The 26372-nt window shown below is 42.9% G+C and overlaps 1 protein-coding gene across 2 annotated transcripts in view; it reads right to left on the reverse strand.

Moving 5' to 3' along the window:
- gnas (GNAS complex locus) overlaps nt 1–6516 on the reverse strand; it is a 46767-nt gene extending 40251 nt beyond the window's left edge. Inside the window, exon 1 of one of the 2 annotated variants that reach the window (XM_066702137.1) lies at nt 5812–6516. In XM_066702137.1, the coding sequence (XP_066558234.1) occupies nt 5812–6064 (253 nt within the window). In that variant the 5' untranslated portion in view covers nt 6065–6516. The remainder of the gene's footprint in view (nt 1–5811) is intronic. The other variant, XM_066702136.1, reaches the window with a different exon arrangement.
- Between the last annotated feature and the right edge of the window lie 19856 nt (nt 6517–26372).

Consider the following 26372-nt stretch of genomic DNA (forward strand, 5'->3'; position numbering starts at 1 on the left):
GCAGAGGGAAGCACATGGCCAGGCCAGCACAAAGCCCTGCCTGTTCTGGAGCTGCGAACAGTGCAGCTGGGAGGATCCAGGAGCCAAGTGAGGAGAGGGCAGCCTAGGTGTCTATTGCATTTGTGTCCGTCAGAGTCTTGATTGTGTGTGTGAGTGAATGAGTGTGTGTATCTGTGGGTTCATGACTGATCCTAGAGCAGTGTCAGTGCATGCATTCTCCATTATCCATCTGTACACATGGGTCTGTGCATGCAGGTGTACGGACCCGTCTACATGTTCTATAAGCATGTGCATGGACAGGCTTGTCAGAGTGTTGCTTGCGAGTGTGCACAGGGTTGCGTGTGCTTGGTACGTGGGAAAGACGAGAGACGATTAAAAAGCACTGGAGAGACAGTCCCCTTCTGAATGTCCGGTGTCATTTCCCCAATCAGGTGTGTTGCCACTGTAGGCAGATGGTGGTCCTGCACATTAAGTGTCACGGAGGGGTCTGGCCAGACAGCCAACCCAAAGCCTGGGCTGTGGCCCCAGATCACACTTGCACAGATCACGTATTATATAACTCCTGGGAAATAGACCATGCATAAAATAAAGCTCAGAAAATATTTCAAATTTGCATGAAATTACATTCAGCTGGAGTCTCTGGTGAATGGCAACAAAGCCAGTGAGTGTGTGTGTGTGTGTGTGTTAGTGAGTGTGAGTGTGTGTATTTATAGATATCTACATGGATCTGTGCGTCCATCAGAAAATATTTGTGCGAGTCGGGGTGCGTGTCAGTGTACAGAAGTGTCTATGTTTTGTGTGAGGGGATAAAAAGTGAAAAAAATGTAACCCTGGATGCTGCGATTAACAGGGAAATTCTTGGAAGTGTGTTCCACTTAGAAAGGTCAAGAAATTTCACGCATCTTATAAAATGAGGATGAAAAACAACTACAACCTTAACAAAAAAGTCAGAGTTTCCTCGCGAACACTGAGCCGCCGCACTGCCGGCCATCCCCGCAGTCACTGCCGCCCCCCGTCCACCCCCGTCCTTTAGGAGAGATTAGAGGCAGACTATTTTAACAACGTAATAAATTGCCAACGTGATCTGAGCAGCCCCTGCATATCAGCACAGGAGCCAGGCTGAGAAGAATTCAATACAAATCTAGTAATTGTTTTACTGATTACGGGGGGGGGGGGGGGGGCAACATAGGTTAAGTTTCTAGCTCCAGCACATGAGTACCAGGGTTTGAGAACTGCCCAAATATAGAATACAGAAGCACAGTCACTGGAGGCGGGGGGCAGTATTCAACAGGAGTCTGGTCAGGGGAGTGGTTGAGTCATTGCAGATTTCTTCTGGGAAGCAGATCCCAGGAGACTAGAGGGTCCCTTGAATGCACTCTTCTCATCTCAGCAGTGGTCAGGATCCTGCCCTGGTGCTGGAATATCAACTATGATTCCCACCCCCCCCCCCCGCACATTGCCCTTCAACCGTCTGCCAGAGTACTGCGAAGGGGGACAGGAAGTGAAACCGGGGGAAGCGTTTCACCTATGAACACAGCCTGGGGAGCAGCAGTGTTGAGCAACGCTTATGTGCTTCCCCTTCCAACCCCCACCCCGGTCACTGGAAATTAAATAACAAGGAGAGGAAAAAAGTAAAGCAGAGATCAGCAGCTGAGTTACAGACATTCAAAGCGGAACGAGGACGGCAGCAAGCAGAGCAGAGCGCCACTGAGGGACTCATGTGAGGAAGCCCGGCACAACCCTCTAACCAGGACCAGCGTGTCCTGCAGCCCCGGTGTCACAGTGTGGCCCTGCAGTCAACAGCCACGGCCTGGCCATTGTAAAAACACCCGCCAGGTGCAAATTCCAGTCCAGTACTAGGTGGCATTTTTAAATGTTGTGTTTTATTTTATTTAGTAGAAAGTAGCAGCAGTTCTGAGATTCTTCACCATGGCCTCGGCAGCAGCCAGCTTCATGCTTTGAGGTTTTAATGATTTATACAACAACAGAGTCTGCTGAGAGAGAGAGAAAGGGGGAGTGAAAGAGGAAGGGAAAGAGGGGGAGAGAGGGAGAGAGAGAGAGAGAGAGAGACAGACAGACAGAGAGGGAGGGGACTAGAGCTCTTCAGCATGAAATGATAGGAACTACAGACATTTCCAGTAAAGGTCCCCTGTGCCCCTCCACCGCACACCTCCATACAGCTATTGTGATTTCTGTTTCTGTATTTTTCTCTCTTTCTGGAACGCTTTTTAAGAACTGGGGAGGGAGAGTGAGTAATCAAACAAACAAACCAGATGAAAGTCCAGTAGAAACCTGGCTTGCTGGACTGCTGGCTTGTGTCTGGGCCCAGATGAGGCATCTGGGTCAGGCCTGCTTCGTTTTGTGGGTGCACAACAGGTAGTTTGTCTGCCTCTCTGTCACTCCGTCTCCCTGTCTGTGTCTCTCTGTCTGTCTGTCTCTCTGGGAGGGCAGGTGCTGTTCTGCATAACTTCTCCTAAAGTTGTTTACATGACAAACGTTTCTAAAGCACTTGGAAAACGACCAGAACAATCCTACTGACCCAGCGTCCTTCCCGAAGACGGGACCATCTCAAGCCTGCCCGCCCCACCAGCGGCTCACAAAGAACAGACCTGCATGCTAACGTGGGCTCTCATTTTCAGAAGCTTTCTACACCTTATGAATAAATCCGGGAGCACATGCAGGTGTGTCGTGTTTGACTTGGGGGGGAAGGTCGAAGTTCTCATTTGGTCTAGGCCTGACTCACAGCTGTGCCACTGCACACATTAGAATCAGGCCAGAAAATACTATATATAATACGATATCTACACAAGGGAATTATCGTTGTGGTAAATGTGTACACTGTTCAAACACTCAAAATACTAGGCCTAAGTATTTTAATCATCCACAAACCAGTAAAAACTACAAAATTCATGGATTTATTAACTGTAACACAACTCACTTCATTTACATATCAAAATGCCATTGTGGTCTAGTGTACATTGGACAAACAAAAAGAAACACCGCTATTAAGGCAGCTATTCGTAATAATAATAATAATCTTGATTATGCAATTGCTAGACACTATCAATCGATGAAACATGGTTCAGTATCTAGTCTGAAATTGACTGGTTTGGAAAATGTGTCCATACCCGAAAGAGGGGAGAAATATAGTTAAATTACTATTAAGAAGAGAGGCTTTTTGGATTCTTACATTAAAAACGATGGAACCATATGGTCTCAATGAAAATCTAGACCTTATCTGTAACAACTTAATTACAGATTGTGTCCCAAATAAATATCAAGTCTAGTAAATGTGGATCTCATTTAACGGTTTCCAAGTTTAGTCTTGTCGTGATTTTTGATCTCAATGTTATCTATGAAATTAGTTTGTTTGAATATATTTGTATGATTTCTAACAGTTAACTACATTAGGGTGAACTACACTAAGGATGGGACTAATTGTCTGTTTTTTGTATTTAAGGTAATGACTACTTGATACACTATGAATTAAGAAGTGTGTATAATCTTAACATCTGATTGAATTGTGTGTGCGCGTTTGAACACTTTTAAGGTTTCGACAATCTTCACACTAACAAAAACACACACACACAGACAGACACATGTATATATACATATATACATATAAATAAACATGCACACAGATATATGTATATAAATAAACTCTCTTTGCCCTAGCCGCCATACGACTCTGCACAAGTCAGGCCAACACTGTCCACCAATAAACCTGTCCAGTTTTCTTCCCAGCTGTCCGCTGGCTTCCCCATGCTTACCACTTTTTCCCCAGGGCGTGGAGCCTGGCATGGCCTTACTGCCACTCTGTGCTTTACTACACTGTGCACGTCTATGACCTTTGGTGCACTTGCAACAGGGTTCTGGTCAACAGGGGATCAACACCAACTCAAAGAAAAGTGCCACGAGTCTCTGATGGTGGGCAATGTAAATCCACACAAGACACGGACTGAGGCTCTGCACCAGGGCACCAACCAGGCCCAGCGCCAACCCAGAGCCCGACCCATTCCCTGCAGCTGCTCAGACTGTCTTCTGCTGCTCGGCTACTGTTTGTCTTTTTTTGTTCCCGCTCTGTTTTCAGTGACTACCAGTTCAGCAGTGCCGCAGCCCTGCACTTTCCCGGTTCCAGAAACTCCAGCCTTTAAAAGGACTGAAAACACACATAGACACAAACAAATAAACGAACAAAAAAGTGATAGAGGAAGGCGACAGGGCCAGACAGGAAATGGCTACCCGTGCCTCTCAGGCTGGGTTGGTGGCACAACCCCAGTCACCTGCTGTATGCATTCAACAGTGCACCTGAGGGCACAGAGCTGCAGTGCCTGTAACTGTCAATGGATCACTACATCTGCCAATGACACTGGGACACCCTCATTCATTTCTGTCTGTGTGCACATACATGCGTCAGTGTGTTGTGTGAACGTCTGCCTGTTTTAATGCGTGTAACCCTCATGGCACACTTTCTTCACCTGTGGCACACCCTCCGCCTTGAGTGTTTACATGAGAGTGTGTGTGTGTGTGTCTCTTTTTTTTGTTTGTTTCTTAACGAAATAAACAATTATATTCTGCGCAGTTTGTAACAGAATAGAGCAGCTCCACTTGAACTGGGTTTTATTTGATTGAATCACTTTCTTTCTCCAGGCTCCACGCTGACGGACGCGTCCAGTGTGTCGTGGCCGACCTGATATGTACCGGTACAATCTTGACCTCTGAATCTGTAGGTGGTGCACAGTTTCGGGTTCCTTTTGAGTACAAGTGGGTTGTGAGCCACTACGGTTAAACATACAACAAGATTCCCCCCGCCTCTATATATACACACACACACACACACACACACACACACAACACAGTGCACTGACCGGACATATACAGGTTCATACTACTAACTGTAAGTTGCCCTGAATAAGGCCATGTAAGAGAGTTAACAATAACCCACTCCCCAATACTTTGTCTCCAAGTTATGTAACTTATGAAACTAGATCTCACCAAACAGTCATCAACTAAAACCATGGACAGAGCCAGTGTTGCTTTCCCTTCTTCTTTTCACTATCCCTACATACAAGATCCTGTATAGTACACTATATACACACCCCCATACATGTATATACATACATCGGACCTCCCCCCAGAGGACAGACAGACTGAGATCAAACACTAGTGTGTAGTTATGTGCGAACAGTACGAAGCCAAGTCTGACCTTATATAAGGGATGTCCATGATCTTTGCATGACGCCATAGAGCCATACTTTACATGATGTCCTACAGCCACACTGTACACTACGCCATAGAGCCACACTTTGCACAGCTTCATACAGCCACACTTTACACGACTTCCTACAGCCACACTTTACACGACTTCCTACAGCCACACTTTACACGACTTCATACAGCCACACCATACATGATGCGAAAAATCCATACTTTACCTGACGCCATAGAGCCACACATTACACGACTTCATACAGCCACACTATACACGTCATACTTTACATGACGTCATAGAGCCACACTTTACATGACGCCATAGAGCCACACTTTACACGACTTCATACAGCCACACTATACACGTCATACTTTACATGACGTCATAGAGCCACACTTTACATGACGCCATAGAGCCACACTTTACACGACTTCATACAGCCACACTATACACGTCATACTTTACATGACGTCATAGAGCCACACTTTACATGACGCCATAGAGCCACACTTTACACGACTTCATACAGCTCCAGATCTGCAATGTGGGCTTTGTTTCTGAGTTATACCACAACATCACGAATAACAACACAAACTCACCCAGCAGCAGCAATCTGTGCGTTTGCTTGTATTCCCTTTTCTCAGCTTTCAGGCTTTTGTCGATGTTTCGGCTCCGCTTGTTCTCCGCCTTGATGCGGGCTCTCTCCTCCACCCGGCGCCGGTCGCGCAGCTCCGAGTCCGCAGCGGAGTCCAGGTGTCCCGCGTCCGCCTCCCCGCCGCCCGCCCGCCCGCTGTAGGCGACGGCAGACTGGGGTCCGATCAGCCTGGATCTCAGGCTGTGACACATCCCCATAGTACTGGAGCGGAGCGGACGGCGCTATTGCGTGTGCTCGTCTCGCACCCCCTCTCTCTCAAAATAGCAGCAGTAATAACAGAAAGAATAATTTGCAAATAATAATGAATAAATAAAATAGGGGGAGGGGGGAGGGAGAAGAAAGGAAAACACACTTTAATCCGCTGTCATCGCTGTCCAGCTAGAAGGACAAATACCATCATGTAACAGATGAGTAGAAGCCACTATCCGGGGTGGAAAAGGTGAGTCGGATCCCAGCCGCTATCCGAGCCACCTGGACTGTCAAGGTCCTGTCAGCAGAGACTACCGGAGCCACAAGACACACTTTTATTTTACTGTGATTCGCTTTTCTTTCTCTCTTTCTCCCCCTCTCACGCTGCTCTCAATGCCTCCCTGCTCCCTTTCTCTCTCCGGGTTAAATTTTCACAAGCAACAAGGATAGAAGGAAAAAAAAAAAAAACCACACACGCTTCGGGATCATGTGACCAGGAAATGGGACCCGTTTACCGTAATTTCTGGAAGGAGACACAAATCGGAGATGCGCTTTTTGTACTGTCGTGTGTTAACGTGCAGTTATTTTGATCATGTTTTCACCGATGCATGAGCAGACGGATACATGCATTGCATATGTGCAGCAGACGGGTACAGACATTGCATGTGTGCAGATCTGGGCTGAGGTCCGTGTTGCAGGCTAGTGCCACATATACATGTATGGGAACGTTCATAGAGATGTCATATCCTATGACACAGATTAAAGTTACACTATTGTTTCAGCCGAGTTGATTTATAATTATTATCAGAGATGATGATAATAATAATAAATCACCCAAACCTTTGAACTCAAAGTGCTGCACAGAGAGAGAACCATGATGCCCTGACACATTAAAACAGCCCCCAAAGCACTGAACTGTCCAGATCTCCCCACTGTGCATCCAAACCCACAGTTTATCAATCACACCCTGCATGTGTGATGCGCCAGACAAGTGAGTATTTGTGCCTACTCCCTTTTATGCAGGGCATCATTTGTACTACCCTCTGTGCCACTCATTTGTGTCTGGTCGTGCTGGGCTTGGGTTTTCTGTCTCTGCACTTCTTGTTTTTTTTTGGTAATATCTTTTTTGTGATCAGTCCTCAGCCCTTCCTGTAGCTCACATACGTGCTACACGTGACATCTTGTGCGTGAGGTTCACCATCATCACTCTCCACCTCATCTCACATCTCTGTTGATCCACTTCAGGACAAAGATTCTCTCACTCAGTCAAAATAACTGTGACTGTTATTTTCCACTCGCATCTTGCAAAGCCTCTTTAATTGAATTGTCCAATCTCCAGGAAATTAGAGATATGTCCCAGTGTGCGTGTGTGCAATACAAATAAACTGCCCCGTTATGACCTCATAACTTGACTTCTCTGTGCTGCACCTGCTTATATATTTATATACAGTGGCACAAATCTTGCGCACCAGTTGGATAGTCTTTTATCTTGTTTTCACTGTTATACCCATAACAGACAAATGCCCAGTGGCCTGTCTCCCCAGATGTGTCTGTACTAGCTGTGTGTGACTCCACACTGAGCTGCTGGAGTGAGAAACAGCAGGACAGGAAGTTCCTCTCCTGATGTCAGAGGAAGTGTGTCATCAGAGGGTCAGCTGCTGCCTGTCACTGAGGGCAGCTGGGAGGGAGGCCAGAGGGCTCAGCCACACTCTCTCTCTCACACACACACACACAGGCACACAAACCTAAATACTCACACTCACAAACTTACATCCTCACACACTCATACTCTCAGGCAGACAAATGTACACCCTCACAGAGTTAGGCTCCCAGGCATACACAATCATACACGCTTACACACTCACATAGACCATCACACATATGCACAGACATACCCATGGAGAAGGTATACTCTGTAAAATTAATGTTATTATTATTAATCAGATTTGTTTTGTTTTGATTTTCTCTCACATTCGCCCCTAAGCCTTGTTCTCTCACCTCCATACAGAGTGTTTTATATGCACAAGCCTGTAAACAACAAATGGAGGGAAATTAAATAAATCAGTGGGCTTGTTTTGTGTATTATCAGAGCTTCTTTCACCAATCCAGTGCCCTATTAACACACCTAGAGTTTAGGATCTCATAGGAAGCGTTGTAGTGCAGAGCTGTCAGTCTCTGGCCTCCATGGGGACAAGACTACACTACAGCTTCTGAGCTGGTGAATCTCACTCCCACTCCAGTCTGGCTACCTTATCAAATGCGCTGGCTGCTTCTAGATATTTCTAACATTTTAGCAGAGTTTCCCTCTTGCAGCACTTGCAGTGAATACATTATACACGTGTACGTAAAGTGAAAAAATACTCATAGAGGGACAGATGGACACACACAAAAAAAATGTCCGCCAGATGGCAGTGTAATTCTGAATTATACATTTTTTTATTATTATAATAAATATTATATATTTTTGTGTGGGTCTCTGTCTACCAAAGTAAGTATTTGTTATGATTTCTCTCCGAATGACTCAAACTCCCACATGAAATAACAAAATAAAGAAAGGCAACTGTCGAAAACAGACTTTCCCTTGTGTGCATTATGCAGGGCCTGCTGAAGATGGTCACACGGGCAGTGCATGTGTATAGGAGGTGGGGGTGGGGGGTTGCAGATATACGGGGGGAAATGTAAATGTAAAATGTATAATTTCTGTATTTATTGGAGGTGGCAGAGCGGGGCTGACCTCATGAGTTCCTGACTATAAAAAGGTCAGGTTTCAGCTCTAGGCATTATGCCAGTGGCACAGGTACATAGGATAGGCGGGGCCAAGAGACTGGTCACTGCACTGGACCTCAGACACGGGTTAAGCTGAAGTGCTTATTTTTCACAACAGAATAACGAATGTGGGCGTCTGGATCAGTTTTACACACACCGGACTGGCACCCAAAAACGTGTGAGAGACATCCATACATCCATCCATCCATTTTCGAAACTGCTTATCCTGGTGAGGGTCGCGGAGGAAACCAGAGCCAATCCCGGCAGGCATAGGGCACAAGGCAGGAATACACCCAGCACGCCAGTTGTGTGAGAGACATGCATTTCTTACTAGCCAACACACTGTATTGAAGCTGCTGTAATTGCACCCATTTGTGTTAAGCACGGTCCTTTGTGTGGTTTGTTTGCTCATCGCAGCAAGAGAGACTGAGGAGGGGGTGACGTCACGCCATGGATTCACAATCAGAACTGGAACGCGTCCAAGTTGCACAAATCAATTTCCAAGTTGCTGTCAGAGGGGTTATTTACCGTTTTCTTTGCTCCAGTTCGGTGATGTAACTGTTTTGTGAAGAAATAACCAAAGCACAGTAAACAAGACAGAATGAAACAAAAACAAAACAGCAGCAATATATTTAATGAACTACACTGCAAAAAATAACTTGTAGGATATACTTGATAAAATCCTTGTAACAATTTGCACTAGTAATTTTTAAGTACATTTTACTGCTGTAATATCAAGTACAACTCACTTGCCAGTATCAAGTAAAATCTACTTACCACTAAACTTAACATTTGTGAAGATAGTAGTAAATGTTACTTAATTATATTTAAGTTATAAGTTATATGTATTTAAAGTAATTAAGTAAAGTCAATTAATTTTTTTCATAGACAGGAATATCGCTGTCATCAAAATATTAAGTAAATCTTAGTATTTACTTTTATGAAGTAAATAAGTAGATTTTATTATATTTTTTCTGTTTGACATTTTCCAATTACTTAGTTGTATGAAGTTATATTACTCACTAATATGTAAATGTTGCTAATTTTCTTTAGATAAATGTTACCAAATAAATGTAATCCTTTCCTCTATGCATTTAATATACTTTTATCACAAATCACACAACTAAAATACATTACAATTAAACAGTTTATTTTGTCAACATTAAACAATGAATCTGTCACGTTCACATGACCTGTAAAACAATTCAATCTCCATTAACCAACATGAATTAATAAAAATAAAAATACCAGTGCTAATTATTTTATCCTACAGTATACACTGTATTTCAACATGTTTTTTGTTGTTTGTTTTGTTCTTGTCACCAAGTATTATACTGTATCAAAGTTAAAACAGTCACTGATTTGTCAGTATATATTGCAAAGATTTGTTTGTGTCAGTATTACCTTGCTCTTAAAGATAAATCTACTGCATCCAACACAGAACTGGATTGATGTTTTTCAAATATTCAAATAAAACCTTACTGCCCTCTGAAATGGCGCAATTGCAACATTCAAACCGGAACTCTGGACTAGTGCACTTTAAGTATGCCATTAAAACCTTAATGCATTAAAACATTTTGATCAACAGCTAAAGGTATTACCAGTTCTAGATAAAGAATAAAAGGTTAACTTTTTCTTTACCCTTTATCTGTAATAAACATCAATGACAATAAGACCAAGTGCCTTAGTTGACACTAAACTGAAAACATTTCAGACAGACAACTTCCCACAGCTATTTAGCCAGGGTGAACTCAATTGAAGGTGCTAATTCTCCATAAGGGTGCAAGCAGTACAACATCACTAAAAAACTGTCAACTGTCAAAACTGAAGAAGGCTACTGCAAGTCTGTATGTCTGGACAGTGGAAGGTCGATATAAGACAAGCTGCTGTATGTGAGCAGAGGGTCCAATGGAGCTAACAGTGTCTTTGCAGGTTGTTGTTTCAGTCATTTGCAAAATGGAGACCTGAGTTGGGGTGTACCAGCAGCCCAGATTGTACAGTACTTGCCATGGCGATAGCATTTAAGACAGCAACTTCAATTTTAAAGCTTGTACTTTTGGGGTCAGCTTAATCCCATCCAGTGCTAGGAAAAGTTTCTGAAACACCTCAAAAGTGTTGCGCAGTGTTAGGGGCTATGCGAGGTTGAGGGCATAAATCAGACCCATAAGCAGTGCGCAAGCTTTAGCAGTACTGCCGCATCCTGGCAACATCTCCTTGCCTTCAAGAAGGATGAATACATCCACTGGATCCTCTCCATCAACACTATGGACGACCAGGATCTTGAGAACATGTTGAGTGGTGTCACTGCGGCTGTCCTCCTGCATACAATTAAAAAAAATTAAGACAATTCTATTGAGAAACAAATAAAAATAGAATTGCTTGAATCATTCAAAGTGACTTAATTATCAGGGCAGAATGAACACATAGATGCTAAAAATGACCATCATTAAACATAGTTCAGATTACATTAAACTGAGTCAAATCTCCATTCTACTCCAGTGAGCCAGCATTAGTAAAACATTTCTGGAACAAGGAGCAGGATAGCTACACTCCACAGATTGTTGCTTCCGAATGAATATTGCTTGGCTGTTGCTCCCATAAATTGTGTGCTTCTGCACCTTTACAGTGCCAGGAAACCCTATGGCTTTGCAACTCCAGAGCACGTTTAATTTTTGTAAATGTACTTAATTTGAATAATTGACAAATATCCATTTAGTTTGTTCTTCTAGATCATATAACATTTTGTTGGCCTTTTTCAGTGTTCCATTTGGGCCACTGAGTGGAATATGTCCATCCCGTCTGCCTTCATCACTTAATTTACGGTTAACTTGAACTTTAAATGGTAACACAATTTTAAACTGTAATAAAAAAATAAATAAAAAAAAATCATGCTTTACCAGGCAATCTTCAAAAAGTTCCTCTTCTTTCTCGCCAAGGTACAGTATGAGGTTTGGTTCTGTGAGCAGATTAATATTGTGTCAATACTTAACCTTTATTCATACACAATGAACTGTCAAATGAGAACACCAGAGCATACATGTGCAAGGAGCAGTGATTTGGGCACATGGAGCAAGAGCCATGTATGGAGAGATGGGCAGGGGCATAGAAGCTTTTATGAAATGTATCAATACTCAATTAAGTTTGTAAGATTTAGTGCGACTGCAACCAACTGAATACCCCTCCCCTCCCCCATGTTTCCAAACGTGAACGTACGGTGGCTTCGATAAATTACTTGCTGCGCAATACTGAAGTGATACAATAACGTCTTGACCGTTTTTTCATAGTCAGCAGCATGTTTAATTTAACGTTACTGAGATTGTGATAAAACTAACGTTAAGTTAATTATGAACACATATTGCATCAAGCAATCAAACTGCACATAAAAATGCACACGGACCCATGTATTATCACAAATCTGAAACAGAGTGACAGTTAATTTAAAATATTTTACTCTAGCACAAAGTTATTTTTTTCAGTGTAGATGAGACACAAGAAAGACACAAGATGTATTATTATTATGTACAGGTAATTTCAATTAAGAACAAAATAATCCCACACAAAACATAATGACAAAACAAGGAGGTGGAGGTGTGCAAGAAGACTATCTTCAGCATCATTGTACTGATCTGAGCAGCAGCGTTTCCCAGCCGGTGCGCCGTGCGTCTCTGTCACGGCTTCACTTCATCCTACTTCAGTTCACCACCAGAGGTCCCGCTCTCCTGAATGCTAAGCCCTGTCTCTCACATTTCCTAGCACCAGGATCAATCAGTTAACATCCCTCTCAACCACTTGTTCCATCTTCCTCCTCTTCCCATTGGTCCAACACTCACAACCCTGTTACCTGCGTCCCTCTACACCAGGGGTCCTATCAAGGGCCATTCGAGTGTTCACAAATGTATTCACGGGCCGCAACCTTAATTAATACGCCTACATCAAAACATTAATACAGATGAAACTTACATTCCAATGCAAGAACAAATCACTTTTTACTAAACGCACACACTGCAGTCAAAACATAAATAACTATATAGCCTACAATAAGCAAAAAGCTCAAAAAAAGCATACAATAATGTAGCGATCTTAGCCCACTGCACGTTTTGCACTTTTATTTCAACTAAATACACGCCTTTCACGTCTGCACGTTTTTATTTGTGTTCTCTCCCTGCAGTCCCTGTGCAGTGCGCTGTTTTAATTGAATAATTGATTGATTGATTGATTGATTGATTGATTGGCGTATTTAAAGCCCCTGTGTCCCCAGTGACGGGGTGGCCTCTCCCGGGACAGTGCAGGTGAGAGGACGGGCGAGCAGAGGCGGTGGGGAGCAACCGTGGGCAATGGAAGAAAAGCTTTGGTTTTATAATCCCCACTGCTCATCCTCTCTCCTGCTCTGCTCGCTGGTTGTTTGTTTTGTGTATTTTAATCACTTTTAAACTTTGTATTTTAATCGATTTTAGATCATGAAAACATGTGCATGTTAAATTAATAAAACAATGTATTTTGAAAGCCTGTCTGGCTGCTCTCTCCCACAACATCGCTCCCCTCATTCGCACCCATAACAGCCCCGCCGAGGTCCCGGGCGCTACAATCCGAGAATGAAACCAGTGTAAACATAAATATTGGAATAATGCTCAAAAGCAATATTCTATAGTTAAAAAATAACTATTGCATTTATCAAAACATAATTGTACACTAAAGTAAACATTTTCAAGACTGTGTAAACTTAAAGCTATAGCGAATAAAATCAGTGTATTTCAATAAACTATTCACTATATATTTAGCCTGAATACCTGACAGCTCGACAGTCCACACAGGACAGTTTCTGCACTTTCCCTGTATGAGCTCGTCCCTCACACTGCATTTTCACAGCCTCTCCAGATGACACTTTTACTGCACGAATATATAGCATCGCAAAAAATGCTGCTCCGCTGATAATGTCCTGAATCATTATTGTGCTGGATGTGCTGCGCTATTGCTCTCTGTACTGTGCAGTAGCGTCGCATATTGATCAGTGGAGTAAAAGCACTCGGTGCCATTCGGACCTGCGTTTCACTCGCAGTGTTTTCACAGCACTGACACAAACCCACGAGTGATCTGTCATTGCCAGTGTCACTGATCCCCTGTATCAGTCCTGTTCATATACACCGCATTTCCAAAACGAGCTCTCTTCTATCTCCGTTCCCAATCCATGTTTATTTGCGGGTAATCACTGTATCAGCTCAATCTGAATACAGCTGTAAGAAAACATCTGTAATGCTGTACAATGTGTGTTTCTCAAGCACATGAAAGACTGTAGACAGGTAGAGATCGCCACTGGAGCACCAGACTGACTCTATTGTAAAGGGAAGGCAGGAATATGGGTTATATCTGAGTTATTATGTATTTTAATGACCGGTGAAAATAACCTGATTTTAGCTATTCTATGTAAATGTGTTTATAACTTATTTATTTTCGTGTTTATGCAATTAAAACGCAATAGCAATGTTTATTACATTAGCTCGTCGCTTCTAGTGTTAAGTGTATGTCACAGAAATTATTTTTTTCAAACAGCCTCAGGGGCCGGTTACGGACTGCGGTAAAGTCAACCTTTGTTTTACTTGTGAATCTTAAGAATAATTTGTGAAAATCAATAACACACCGCACATTGCCTATAAATGTCTATATCTCCCCAGGCACAACAGCTAGGTGTTTCAAATCAACTTTCACATGAAGAAGACCAATTGTGAATTGTTTCACAGTCTCTGTTTTACCTGTGGATACTAAGAATAATTTAAATCAATTAGTTTTAATAGAGTACTTTTTATGTTAGGTTTCTTTCAGATGTCTTTGGAAAAGTTGTGTTTAAGAATATGTTTTGTTATTGTTTTTATTGTCTTTGTTATTCATGAAGACCTATGTGTGTGAGAGATGTTATTTATTTTCACTACATATTACTAGGCATAAATAAAACAGACTGATTCTCAATGTGTCTCTCTTATGAATTGTGTTTGTATTATTGATTTTAATTGTAAATCCATACTATTCACAGGTACAAAACATTCTGAAACAATGTCTGGTCTTCTTCACATAAAGTTATTCTTAAAACGCTGTGGGAGCAGCCGATGATGCATATTTTTTTCAATGATTCCGGGAGTTTGGTTGCATATATGTGATGTTATTGATTTTCACAAATTATGATGATTCACAAGTAGATAGATAGATTGTGATATATAAACAAAGACAGATCGATAAATTGTGATAGAATTCACAATTTGTCTTCTTCATGTGAACATTGGTTTGAACACGCTACCTATTATGTTTGGGGAGATACAGACATTTTACGCATGCCACATAGGCAGTGTTATATGTTGTAGATTTTCACAAATTACTCTTATGATTCACAAGTAAAACTAACGTTGTGAAAGAATTCACAACGTGTCTTCTACATGTGAAACACTAGCTGTGGTGGGTGGGGAGATGCAGCTCTTTTCATTCATGGTAGTGCTAGTCGAAAATCAAACGATATCAAAGGGAGGAGGGAGGGGTTGTAGCGTTTTGTGGTCCAGATCACATAGCGCAAACTGGGATGGGTTTTGTTTTGTTTTGTATTCTTTTCTTAAGACACATCGTCTAAAACCCGTTTACTGTAAAATATGTTGTCGACATATCGAAACTACAAACATAATAATCATATACGTATAATATTATCATTCTTATCAGCCCTGTTATAATAATAATAATAATAATAATAATAATAATAATAATAATAATAATAATAATAATAATAATAATAATGTGTTTACTGTTATTATCCCGTACAATAACGGGGAAGGGATTAATTATGTTAACCACTAAGTAGCCGATATGGTTATGCCTTTAAAACAACAAAAAAAGTTGCTGCAGCCAACAATCCAGTCTATTTTTAAATGTTCCCAAACTTTCAGCTTCAGCCACATCGCTGGGGAGTTTGTTCAGATTGTGACGCCTCTCTGTGTGAAGAAGTGTCTCCTGTTTTCTGTCTTGAATGCCTTGAAGCCCAATTTCCATTTGTGTCCCGGGTGCGTGTGTCCCTGCAGATCTGGAAAAGCTCCTCTGGTTTGATGTGGTCGATGCCTTTCATGATTTTGAAGACTTGGATCAAGTCCCCACGTAGTCTCCTCTGTTCCAGGGTGAAAAGGTTCAGTTCCTCAGTCTCTCAGTAGGACATTCCCTTCAGACCTGGAATAAGTCTGGTTGCTCTCCTCTGAACTGCCTCTAGAGCAGCGATATCTTTCTTGAAGTGTGGAGCCCAGAACTGCACACAGTATCCAGATGAGCTCTAACTAGTGCATTGTACAGTCTGAACATTACTGCCCTTGTTCTCAATTCTACACTTTTGACAATATCTTACACAATGATAGGTGAGGATCAATGTCTCGAACTGAATGTGAGCCGAGGTTGGGGCAGAGAGAACACCAGATGAGCTGCAGGGTTCTTGATGAGCTGGAGCAGGCGTGTAGTAGTTGCAGTGAGGCCAGCCAGGATGGAGTTACAGTAGTCCTGGAGGGAGAGGACCAGTGACTGGACGAGCAGCTGAGGAAGGGTCTGATCTGGCGTATGTTGCTCAGGAAGAATCGGCAGGTGCATGTCGGCATGGTGATGTGCTGAGTAGGAGAGTGCAGGATCAAGGGTGACTTCTAGGTTCTTAGTGGAAGAAGAGTGAGAGAGTGTCATAGATTTTAAGGGGACTGAGATGGAGAGATAAGCAGAATGTGAGGAGGAGGAGGAGGAAGGGAAAAGAAAATCAGATTCGGACAGGTTGAGCTTGAGGTGGTGTGAGTACATGCAGACGAAGATAGTAGACAAACAAGAAGAGATGCGAGAGGGGATGAGGGGGTTCGAAGAGGGAAAAGACCGGAAGTCTGGATAGAAACGATGATATGTAATGGGGGGGGACCAGATAGAATGTGTAGAGAGAGAACAGCAGGTGGCCTAGGACGGAGCCTTTGAGGAGAGGATGATGTGTGGACGAAGAACCTTGCAAAGGAATTTCTAACATTCCATCCGCAATGTCTACTTTGAAGTATATTGAATAAACTGATCTATAAAACATACCAATACCAGGTCCTTGTGGAAAGTCCAGTTACTTGTGCATTTTTGGGCTACTGCAGTTGAGACCTCCCACTGGGTACAGGATGCCTGCCATGTGACATCACACACACACCTTCATTTGGGGAACAGTGCTTTTGGTCTTGGTGTACTGTGCTCTAATTTCAAGACTGTGGAGTATGCACGCTGATTAATTCAATAATGGCATTGGATGGCATTGAATGGAATTCATCAAAAGCGTAAGGATTTACCATTTCAAACCCAGTCTATTGTACCCAAATGTAGCCGACGTGGGTCGGAGCTCCCTGCCTGAGATTCGAGTGCTCCACACCGCAGCGGCTCCAGTGCAGTACATTGTTAAGCCCTCTACGCTAAAAGCCCGGGCCTCCTACCACAGGAGGCCTAACACTGTATTACTTTTTACTGAGGGGTTACGTCACTCTGTAATGGGCTCATTATGCACAAATGAGCCACGTTACACAAACCAGAGTTTCCAAACAGGGCAAGTGCCTCAATATCCTTCCAATATCCTCCAGGAGCCACTGTAGCACTGCAGAGTAAACTACTTGAAGTAACAATTGGGAAAATGACATGGAAGCTACAGCTATAAAATGAGAAACCTGTGTAGGTGTGATTCAATTAATTCCCAGAATATGGATGTACAGGCTAAATGTGAAGGGTATTCCATTCAGTGATCACATGCAACCCTATCCACTGGTTTAATGTTCATCTATATTCTTCTTTGCACCACAATCAAAAGACTTTGGTAGACAGACATTTACAATATCAATCTGCATAGTGTAAACTCTGAATTACTAATTGGTTTCACGAGATGATTTCACAAGAATCAAAGCATTGCAGCTTTAACAAAACCAAGTAAAGTGTACACATAGATAACATAGAAAGATTAATTTCTTTATGCCTCAGTTATCCTTCGGATCCATAAAACCACGTTCATCCAGGGTAATGGAGTCCAGTGTGGGTGGACTCCAGTGTCCGCCACAATAGGGCAGTGTGGCGGTGACAAGAGAGCATAAACTGCCTTGAATGAACCACTGCAGAAATGAATACCCTGCCATAAATATATTGAACTGCACATTATATTATTATTGTTACAATTATTACTATTTAGTAGTAGTAGCAGTACCGAAGCAGTCCTCACACAAACTGTAATGACAGGATCCCATTGGTCTGTTTTGTCAGTGTGCCAAGTAACTGTGGAACATCAACAGGTGAAATTCAGCACAATGTAAGCCAGATGGCAGTGTAATTCTGAATAATACATTTCTGTATCATCATCATCATCATCATCATCATCATCATTATTATTATTTTTATTATTATTATTATATTGTAGCACAATATTGTATATTGTACAGATGTCCCTCATTCAGCTGAGAATACACTATACTGCTACACTATATTAATTGATTTTAGTGTATTACAGTAGCTGAAGGTGGGAATGGCAACACTGGGGTAAACATATCTGCTCTTAAATTCCCCTGATATGTCACCGTATTATCAAGGGTTCTCTACTGAATAAATGTCCATAGTTATTAGATAGACATACATAAGCAAACTGAAATGCATGGTGTCAGTTCCAGTCATAGCTCTTTCAGATTATAAACCACATTTCCTGTGCAAGGACACCTCAGTACTCATCCATCCATTGAACAAATTTAAAAATGTATGCACACGTAAATAAAAATGCACTTTCAACAAAGGACAGTGACTGCACTATATGGCAGTAGGTAATCATAGGGTCCCTCTTGGTGTAATGAAACGTAGCATTCAATTCATTATAAATGAAAACGCAGGTTAGCAGGAGTGATGCCTTAAATAAACAGTCGGTCCTTCATATGTAGAGTCATTGTGACCTAACGCAAAGCAACAAATCTATGCGAGTACAAACGGAGTTCAAACCGGGCTGGTACCTCAGCATGGAGGTGGAAGATTTGGCTTTTGCCAACGAAAACCAACCAGCCAACCACACTACAGTATCATTTTTATAATGCCAGAAGTAATACGTGTCAAAGTAAGGATTGATTAAAATCGTTCAGATTTGCGTCTATAAGGAGAGAACATAGTATAAATGGAAAATACGGTACATTATATAAGAATAATAATACGTATCATATTCATAATTGTATTATGATGATGATGATTATACTAATTACATACTAATTAAGATTATTATTAACAGCAATAGTAATAATAGTAGTAGCAGTAATAATAATAATAATAATAATAATAATAATAATAATAATAATAATAATAATCATCATCATCATCATCATCATCATCATGTAAAAGCAGTAGATACTACGTAAATACACATTGAAAAAACGAAGGTGCATTGATAATGAGTGCAAGTGCAACCAAAACACAAGACAATATGGAAGGGTTACTAAAGCAGCCAAATTGTGTCATCCTCACTCCTCCATCCCACTGTTCGCCAGCAGAGGTCATCATCCCCCGAGTTCTAAACCCCTGAGTCCCTACAATCAAAGCTGAGTTTTGCTCTTCTTCGTGTTCCAGCTCTCTCTACCCGTGCCTAGTTAACGACTCCTGCCTTTCTTCCTCGACCAGTGCAGCCGCTTCTTCTTCAAGAAAACGAAGGAGAGGCGGCCTGCAATGTCCTCCATGATCGACTCCACGGGGCAGGAGGTGGAGGGCAGAGAGGCTGTTGAGACAGTGGTGCGGGACTTCTACAGGGAGTTGTATGATCAGAAGGTGGTGGATCAAAATCTGATCCATCACTTTCTGTCCCTGTTGGAGTCCCGCAACGAGGGGGACGAGGAGGCGGAGGAGGATCCAGAGATCACCACCATTAATCAGAATGTACCAGGAGAAAGCCTTCGACAGAGTGGGCCACGAATACCTGCAGCTCGTTATGGAGAGGATGGGTCTTGCTCTTGGCCTGAGGAAGTGGGTTAAGATCATCTACAGCGGCCTAAGCAGCAGGGTCCTTGTGAACCGCCACCTGACCGAACCATTTCCGGTCAGGTCGGGGGTCCGACAGGGTTGTCCCCTGTCGGCCCTGCTGTACGTCCTCTGTCTGGAGCCGTTCATGCAGGCGATCCGCCGGGACGTCCGGGTGACAGGTTTCCATCTCCCGCGGAGAGCAATTGAAAGCCCTGGCCTATATGGACGACGTGCCCATGGTCTGCACGGACGTGCCGTCCACGGCCAGGGTCGAGGAACTGCTGGACGGCTTCTGCAGGGCGACGGGGGCCGCTGTCAATAGGGCCAAGAGCGAGGTCTACCTCTCCAGAGCATGGCCTGTTGGCCGGGGCCTGCCGTCCATCAAGGTTCTGGGGATCACGATCGACGGGACCAACACGGGCACCCAGTGCTGGGAGGAGGCTTTATCTAAAGTCCAAAGAAAGATCCACAGCTGGAGCACAAGGACCTTGACGATGGCCGGTAAGGTGCTGGTCGTAAAGGCCATCCTCTTCCCGATACTCCTCTGCGTAGGAATGATCTTCCCCCCAGACAAGGTCGTCGCAAAACTAGTGACCAGGATCATATTTCGGTTTGTCTGGGGGAGCAAAATGGAGAGGCTGAAAAGAGTGCCCTGTGTGAGGGACGGAACATCTTTCTATTCAACAAGCAGGAGCTGGACCCAATTGTCATCGCGCGGAGGGGCATGGTACTTATAAGGGACTATGTCAATCTGGAGGTCCATCAGAGGGGCAAGGAGGAAGCCTTTAAGAACTGGCAAATACAAGATCTGGGGGAGCTCAGGATCCCATTATGGGACCCACCTCCGGGGACGGCCATCCCCCCCTGCTGGAGCCCGAGTCCAAGATCTTTTAACTATTTTATGAATTATTGTTTTTTTTAAAAAAAAATGACTTCTAAAAATGAATTTTAACTGTTTTTAAAGAATTAGTTGTTTTTAAAGCACTAGTTGTTTGTTTTTTTTTGGTTTGTTTTGTTCTATTTTTTTGTCAAATACATTGACCGTTTGGATTTAATTTTAAATGCATCGGACCATTTTGGTTTGTTTTTTATTTTTATCATTTTAATTGTTTTTTGATTTGTCCGGTGCATTTTCAGTTATTTTCAATGTATTTGACTCTTTTGTTGGTAGCATTTTTTGCTTTAATCACGTTTGTTTTATTGTTTTGTTTAAGCACATGTTCATTTGAGTTTATATGTTTATATTAATCACTAAGATTTTAAAAATTTTAAGTGATTTTAAGAATTGATTTTAATTTTTTTTAATCATGAGTATTAAAATTTGAATGAATGTTTTTATTTTTGAAATGTAAAATACTTTTACCAATAAAATAGTATTTCTTCCTCGACCACCACCTCCTGGTGTCACGGGTCCCAGCACTTCCACTTTCCCACACTACATGTCACCATCTCCCAGCTCCCTTCAATCAGTCTATTAACAGTCCGGAAACCCGTGTGAACTTTTTCTCTCACCCTCTGCTCCCATTCGCCTGGTTTTCTTTTCCCTTTATAATCCCCTCACTGGGCGAAGTTTTGTCAGTTCATACTGCAATCCTGAGCTTTCTCCCCGTGCCCTCTTCTTGAGCCTTGTATTTTCCTTGTTTCCGTGACCCCTTGCCTGACTTCCCGACTATAACTTTGGACTTTCCGCATTGCCTTGTTTGTCTAATCCCCGACCCTCGCCTGTGACCACGACCACGTTTTCGCCTTGCCTTTATTGCCCTGTCTGCCGATATCCGACCCACATCTCTCTGACCATCCCTCGATCATGCACTGCAATTATGTCCCCTGTTCCCGAGCCCAATGCAGCGTGACACCCGGACTCTCCCTGCGGATTTGTGTGGACCATCGCCCGACCTACCGCCGGCCTTCCTGCCTGCTCTTTTGCCTGCTCTTGACCCTTGCCCGTTTCGACTCCTCTCTGTCTCTCTGCTCCTGGGTTCTCCCGTCCTGTACCTGGTCCGCCGTGACACAAATGAACAAACGTCTACCTCTTGTATGTAACAGCAGGGCAGTGGGAGAATCTGTGGGACTCTGTTTTGGGGGTAGATTGTGATTATAATGGGGGGTTTAAAATCCTCAAATTGAATGTGTGGTGAAATGTGATTCATGCATTTTACTGCATTGTAGCAGTATTGCAACAGTTAAATGATGTATTAATTGTATGATGCACATATTCTATATACAATTAAGATTGATTTATTTATTTGAATGAGAATTAAAGATTCTCATTGTCCAAAATAAAAAGGGACATATTCCAAAAATAATCGTGCTAGTGAAGTGCTACTGTTGCTTTTTATATGTGTAAATTGCTAATAATCTGTGAACCTGCAACATTTAAAATGGAACCTGCATATTTATAATCTTGTTTTGGGAAGAATATGTGCCTCACTTCATTCAGTTTCATATTCTGCAGCAGACTCCTATTAGCTACACTTGCAGTGGTTGGCAGTGGATGCAGGTGGGTGGGATGGTCCATAGTTTTTAGATTTTTCTGTATTTTGTTTTGTTGGCATGTTTGCTTAATAACGTAATTACAACAAAATTAAAATAAATATTTGTTACACAAATTGCTGTTTAGACCCTGTATAAACTTTTATATCCCTAATGTATTATTGGCACCCTTTGGCACTTAGCAAAGTATACAAACCAGACTTTGGGCACTCAAAAAAGGTTCGCCATCCCTGCCCTAGCTGCACACTCACTGCTCAGGAGATGCACAAGTACATTTGTCTACTGCACTGTGGAGCTGAAGCAGATGGATTTGACCTGGGGTGAAGCCAAAGTAAAGGTGAAAGACAGAAAAGCATGGAAGTTTCTTGTTTCGACTTTATGCTCCTCTTGTAGCAAAGAGGATAAGTGTTACAGCTACCCTTCACACTTCCCCATTTCGCCTGCAGATATCACTGTCACCAGAATATTAGTAGTTCTTATCCAGCTCCCTGTTCCCATTTTCCTCATTATTAGTTAATTGTTAATTGTTATGCACTAATTAAGCACACCTGTCCCTTGTCTCATTACCTCACCTGCTCCCTGTATTTATACCCCTCTGTTTCCCTTTGTTCTCTATGAAGTCTTACATACATTCTGTATCAACTCTAAGCATTGCTATCTCTAGTTTACGTTTTCTGTGTATGACCTGTGCCTGTTTACCCTGATTTTTCCCTCCTGGATTCTCTGCTCTAGTTTGTACGACTGATCACCTGTCCCGTTTGAAACCCCGACCATGACTGTCTAGCTTTCTTTGTTCCTTTTGCTGGCTCTTGACCCCCTTGCGTGTTTGACCATCCCTCAGCACTCCGCACCTGGGTCCTTTTCTCCTGTTATGGACCTCCATCACAGTAAGTAAATACTGTGGAACATCTACAGGTTGGAATTCCACAATGTCCACCATATGGCAGTGTAATTCTGAATATTCCTTTTTTGATTATTTTTAATCTACAAAAATAAGTATTTGGTCTGATATCTCTCTGAATGACCCAAACTCCCACAAGAAATAGAGAGGCTGTCAAAAACAGATTTCCCTTGTATGCATCATGCAGATGGGCAGCACATATGTAGAGGAGGTGGGGTGTTGTAGAAATACTGTGGGGGGGGGGGAATCATTTCTATATTTAGTCCCATTTGTACTGTTCTTGAGCTATGAACATGTCTGCCAATGTCAATTAGTCATGCCAATAAAGCTTTACTAAATTGAAAAAAGTGTGCTATTCCTGAGGGGTGGTCATTTTCATGTGGCAGGCCTCTGGGTTTATGCAGTGTGGTGCTCCAGCACAGTGTCTCTCTCTCTCGATCCCGTGGGACTCTCGTCAGAATGGCTCGAGTGCATGTCCCATTGAGTTTGTACCTCCGCCTGAATCATGCTTTAAACAGAAGCCGCCTGCCTGCACCCCAGGCCTCTGCACTCCAGGCACAGTGTCTAGATATGGCAGCACCCCACCCCCCATCACACATCACCCATCACACTCCTCCATGCTCCAGCAAGGACATGTGAGGCTCTTAAAGGGTTCATTGTGGAGGCAGCTACTGCTCCAGGTCAGTCCTGAACCCAGACCTCGACTATTCCTCAACTCCGTAGGAAGCTGTTGAGACGGGCTGCACAGTTTGACCCACTGCACTCTAGATGAGCCCCAGTGGCACGAGACAACACCACATAACACCATACCACACAACACAAACTGTGTGTAATATAATGTAATCTCACAGACCTTGTACTGGGATGTAGTAATGTGCTGCCCAGCAAAGGCCCAGCACTGTGTAGTAAAGCTTAAACTCATTTGCAACCGGAGACACCTTTCAGCAGGAATGTTTTGTAGAAAACAGTGATTGAGTGGCAGGTGTACATCCTGTTCCATTGTATAAACAGGGTTTTTTGTTACAAGTAAATTCAATAAAGAAAAAAAGAACCCACACAAAACATAATGGCAAAACAACATGTGACTCCTGGATTGGCAGTTAATGTGCAAATCTGGGCTGGAGGCATGCATCTTCAGCATCCTTATACTGATCTGAGCAGCAGTGTTTCCCAGCCAGTGCGCTGTATCTCATTGGTGTGCCATCAGGCATGGAGGGGAACCACACAGGAGGGAAACAAAATATAAATTCAATTAAATAAGATTCTGACAGATTTAAAAAGAGATTGGTGGTGTTTGCGGTTTTCCCAAAGTTTAGTAATTCACCTCACACATACAAAACCATACAGTATTCTTTACTGTGAACTGCGGTACTGCATTTCAGTGCAGAAAGGAGAGAGGTTTTGCCATATCCCACATGTTACAGCAGTAGGGTAGCTGCTATGTTTTAAGCACCTGAACCCCAACCCTAGGCAACACCAACATGACAAGACAGGCCCAAACACATCCACACCTGTCTCCATACGGTGGAATGGGATGCAAGGGAACGTAGGTTGTTCATATCTGAGCTCATGCTTAGTTCCTGAAGAGAACAGTGGAAATGCTGTGTGGGACCAGGGCATAAAAGACTGTAGTGGGAGCGGTCAGTGTGAACTTACCTCTGCCCCCAATAAGAGCGGCCAGTTATATTTGCCTGACGGAAGCACTTTTAACTGCTCTGTCATTGAAATGTTATATGCGTGCTCAGCAGTCAGCGCCCTAATCAATTTAAAGCTGCTTCAGAGAGTAATTGAGTGATTCTCTGTGGGGCCGAAGCCTGGGGTCCATGGGCTTCAGTCTAATCCACAGCAGCCACTCATCTGGGCTTTATAACGGTTGTTTGATACTGCGAGAGTTAACGCTGGAGTTTTTACCAACATGCCTGAGTATTACCTTGTTTTTTGGGGGGATTGTTTATTTATTTTTGCGTTGATTTGTTTCCTCCACCAACACAAAGTACCCAGGGAACAAACTGCAATAGAAACATCACTAATGAAATACATCCCCTTCACGAATGGTACCCACTGGGCAGTCAGAGTGCTTGACAGCAGGTCTGCTCCAGCTGGGAAATGGCTTCTCTGGTCAAGTGCTGCCGCACTGATCTTCAGTTTAATACAAGACTGACTCCATCTAACCCTCTGGAACAAAGCCGACACAATTCGGCACAATAAACAACCTCAGATGTGTACATGTGTGATGCAGTGGTGAGGAAGCTATTTTGAAACACTACCTGTATGCTATCTGTAAGAAGAAATAAAACATACTGCAGCATTTAAGACGTGTGAATAGCGCAAAGCTGCATTTTACAGTGACAACACTACGCTGTACTTTATAACACTTGGGTGTTAGAGTATGTCTGTCCCCTTCGCCTGCACCGACAATCTCTCTACCGTACGTACGTACAATTGCAGTTGAAAAGAACCAACAAGTTACTACGCCAAGTTATTTGGCTTATACACCAGGGTGACCAAATACTGACACACAGGATTCAGGTCAACCTGCTGGGCTTTTGTAAATGATAACATTGTGTTGACATTCACACTGTGATGGGCTTGCATTAGGGCTGTGTGTGAGTGAGTGGATGTAGGGGATATATCTGAGCTTCCCCACTAAATACAACTGGATAATTATGCTGCACAGATTTATGAAGCTCAGTCGAGGGCGAGGGAATAGGAATTCTAGTGATCGATGAGTCAATAGGCTTTCCCAGTCAACTTATGTTGATGCTCACACTCTTACGCACACACACACACAAACACACACATGCATACATACTCTCTCACACTCACACTCTGTATGTCCTTAAACAAAACACGTACTCATGTCTATGGCCAGCAGAATTGGAAATAAAACCATCAGTTGTCTGGAAACCAGTGCCTAGCCTTCAGCTTAGTTGTGCTGTGTGCCCACTGTTCATAAATCCCTCCAACCCCCCCCGGTCCTGGTAGAGTGCACCAGGAAGGCACATGTGGCTCTCATGGCATAACATAGCAGGTGAGAGCTTTCCAGTTTCATGGAAAAAGCCTGCAGCTCTGAAACCCTGAAACAGATCGAAACTGCTATGAAATAAGGAGCCTTTATGTGCACGCTGTTCCAGTGTTACTTCTCCTCTTGGGGCTTTTTCTGTGGA

Source organism: Amia ocellicauda, chromosome 4 (genome assembly GCF_036373705.1).
Source record: "Amia ocellicauda isolate fAmiCal2 chromosome 4, fAmiCal2.hap1, whole genome shotgun sequence".
Taxonomy (NCBI): Eukaryota; Metazoa; Chordata; class Actinopteri; order Amiiformes; family Amiidae; genus Amia; species Amia ocellicauda.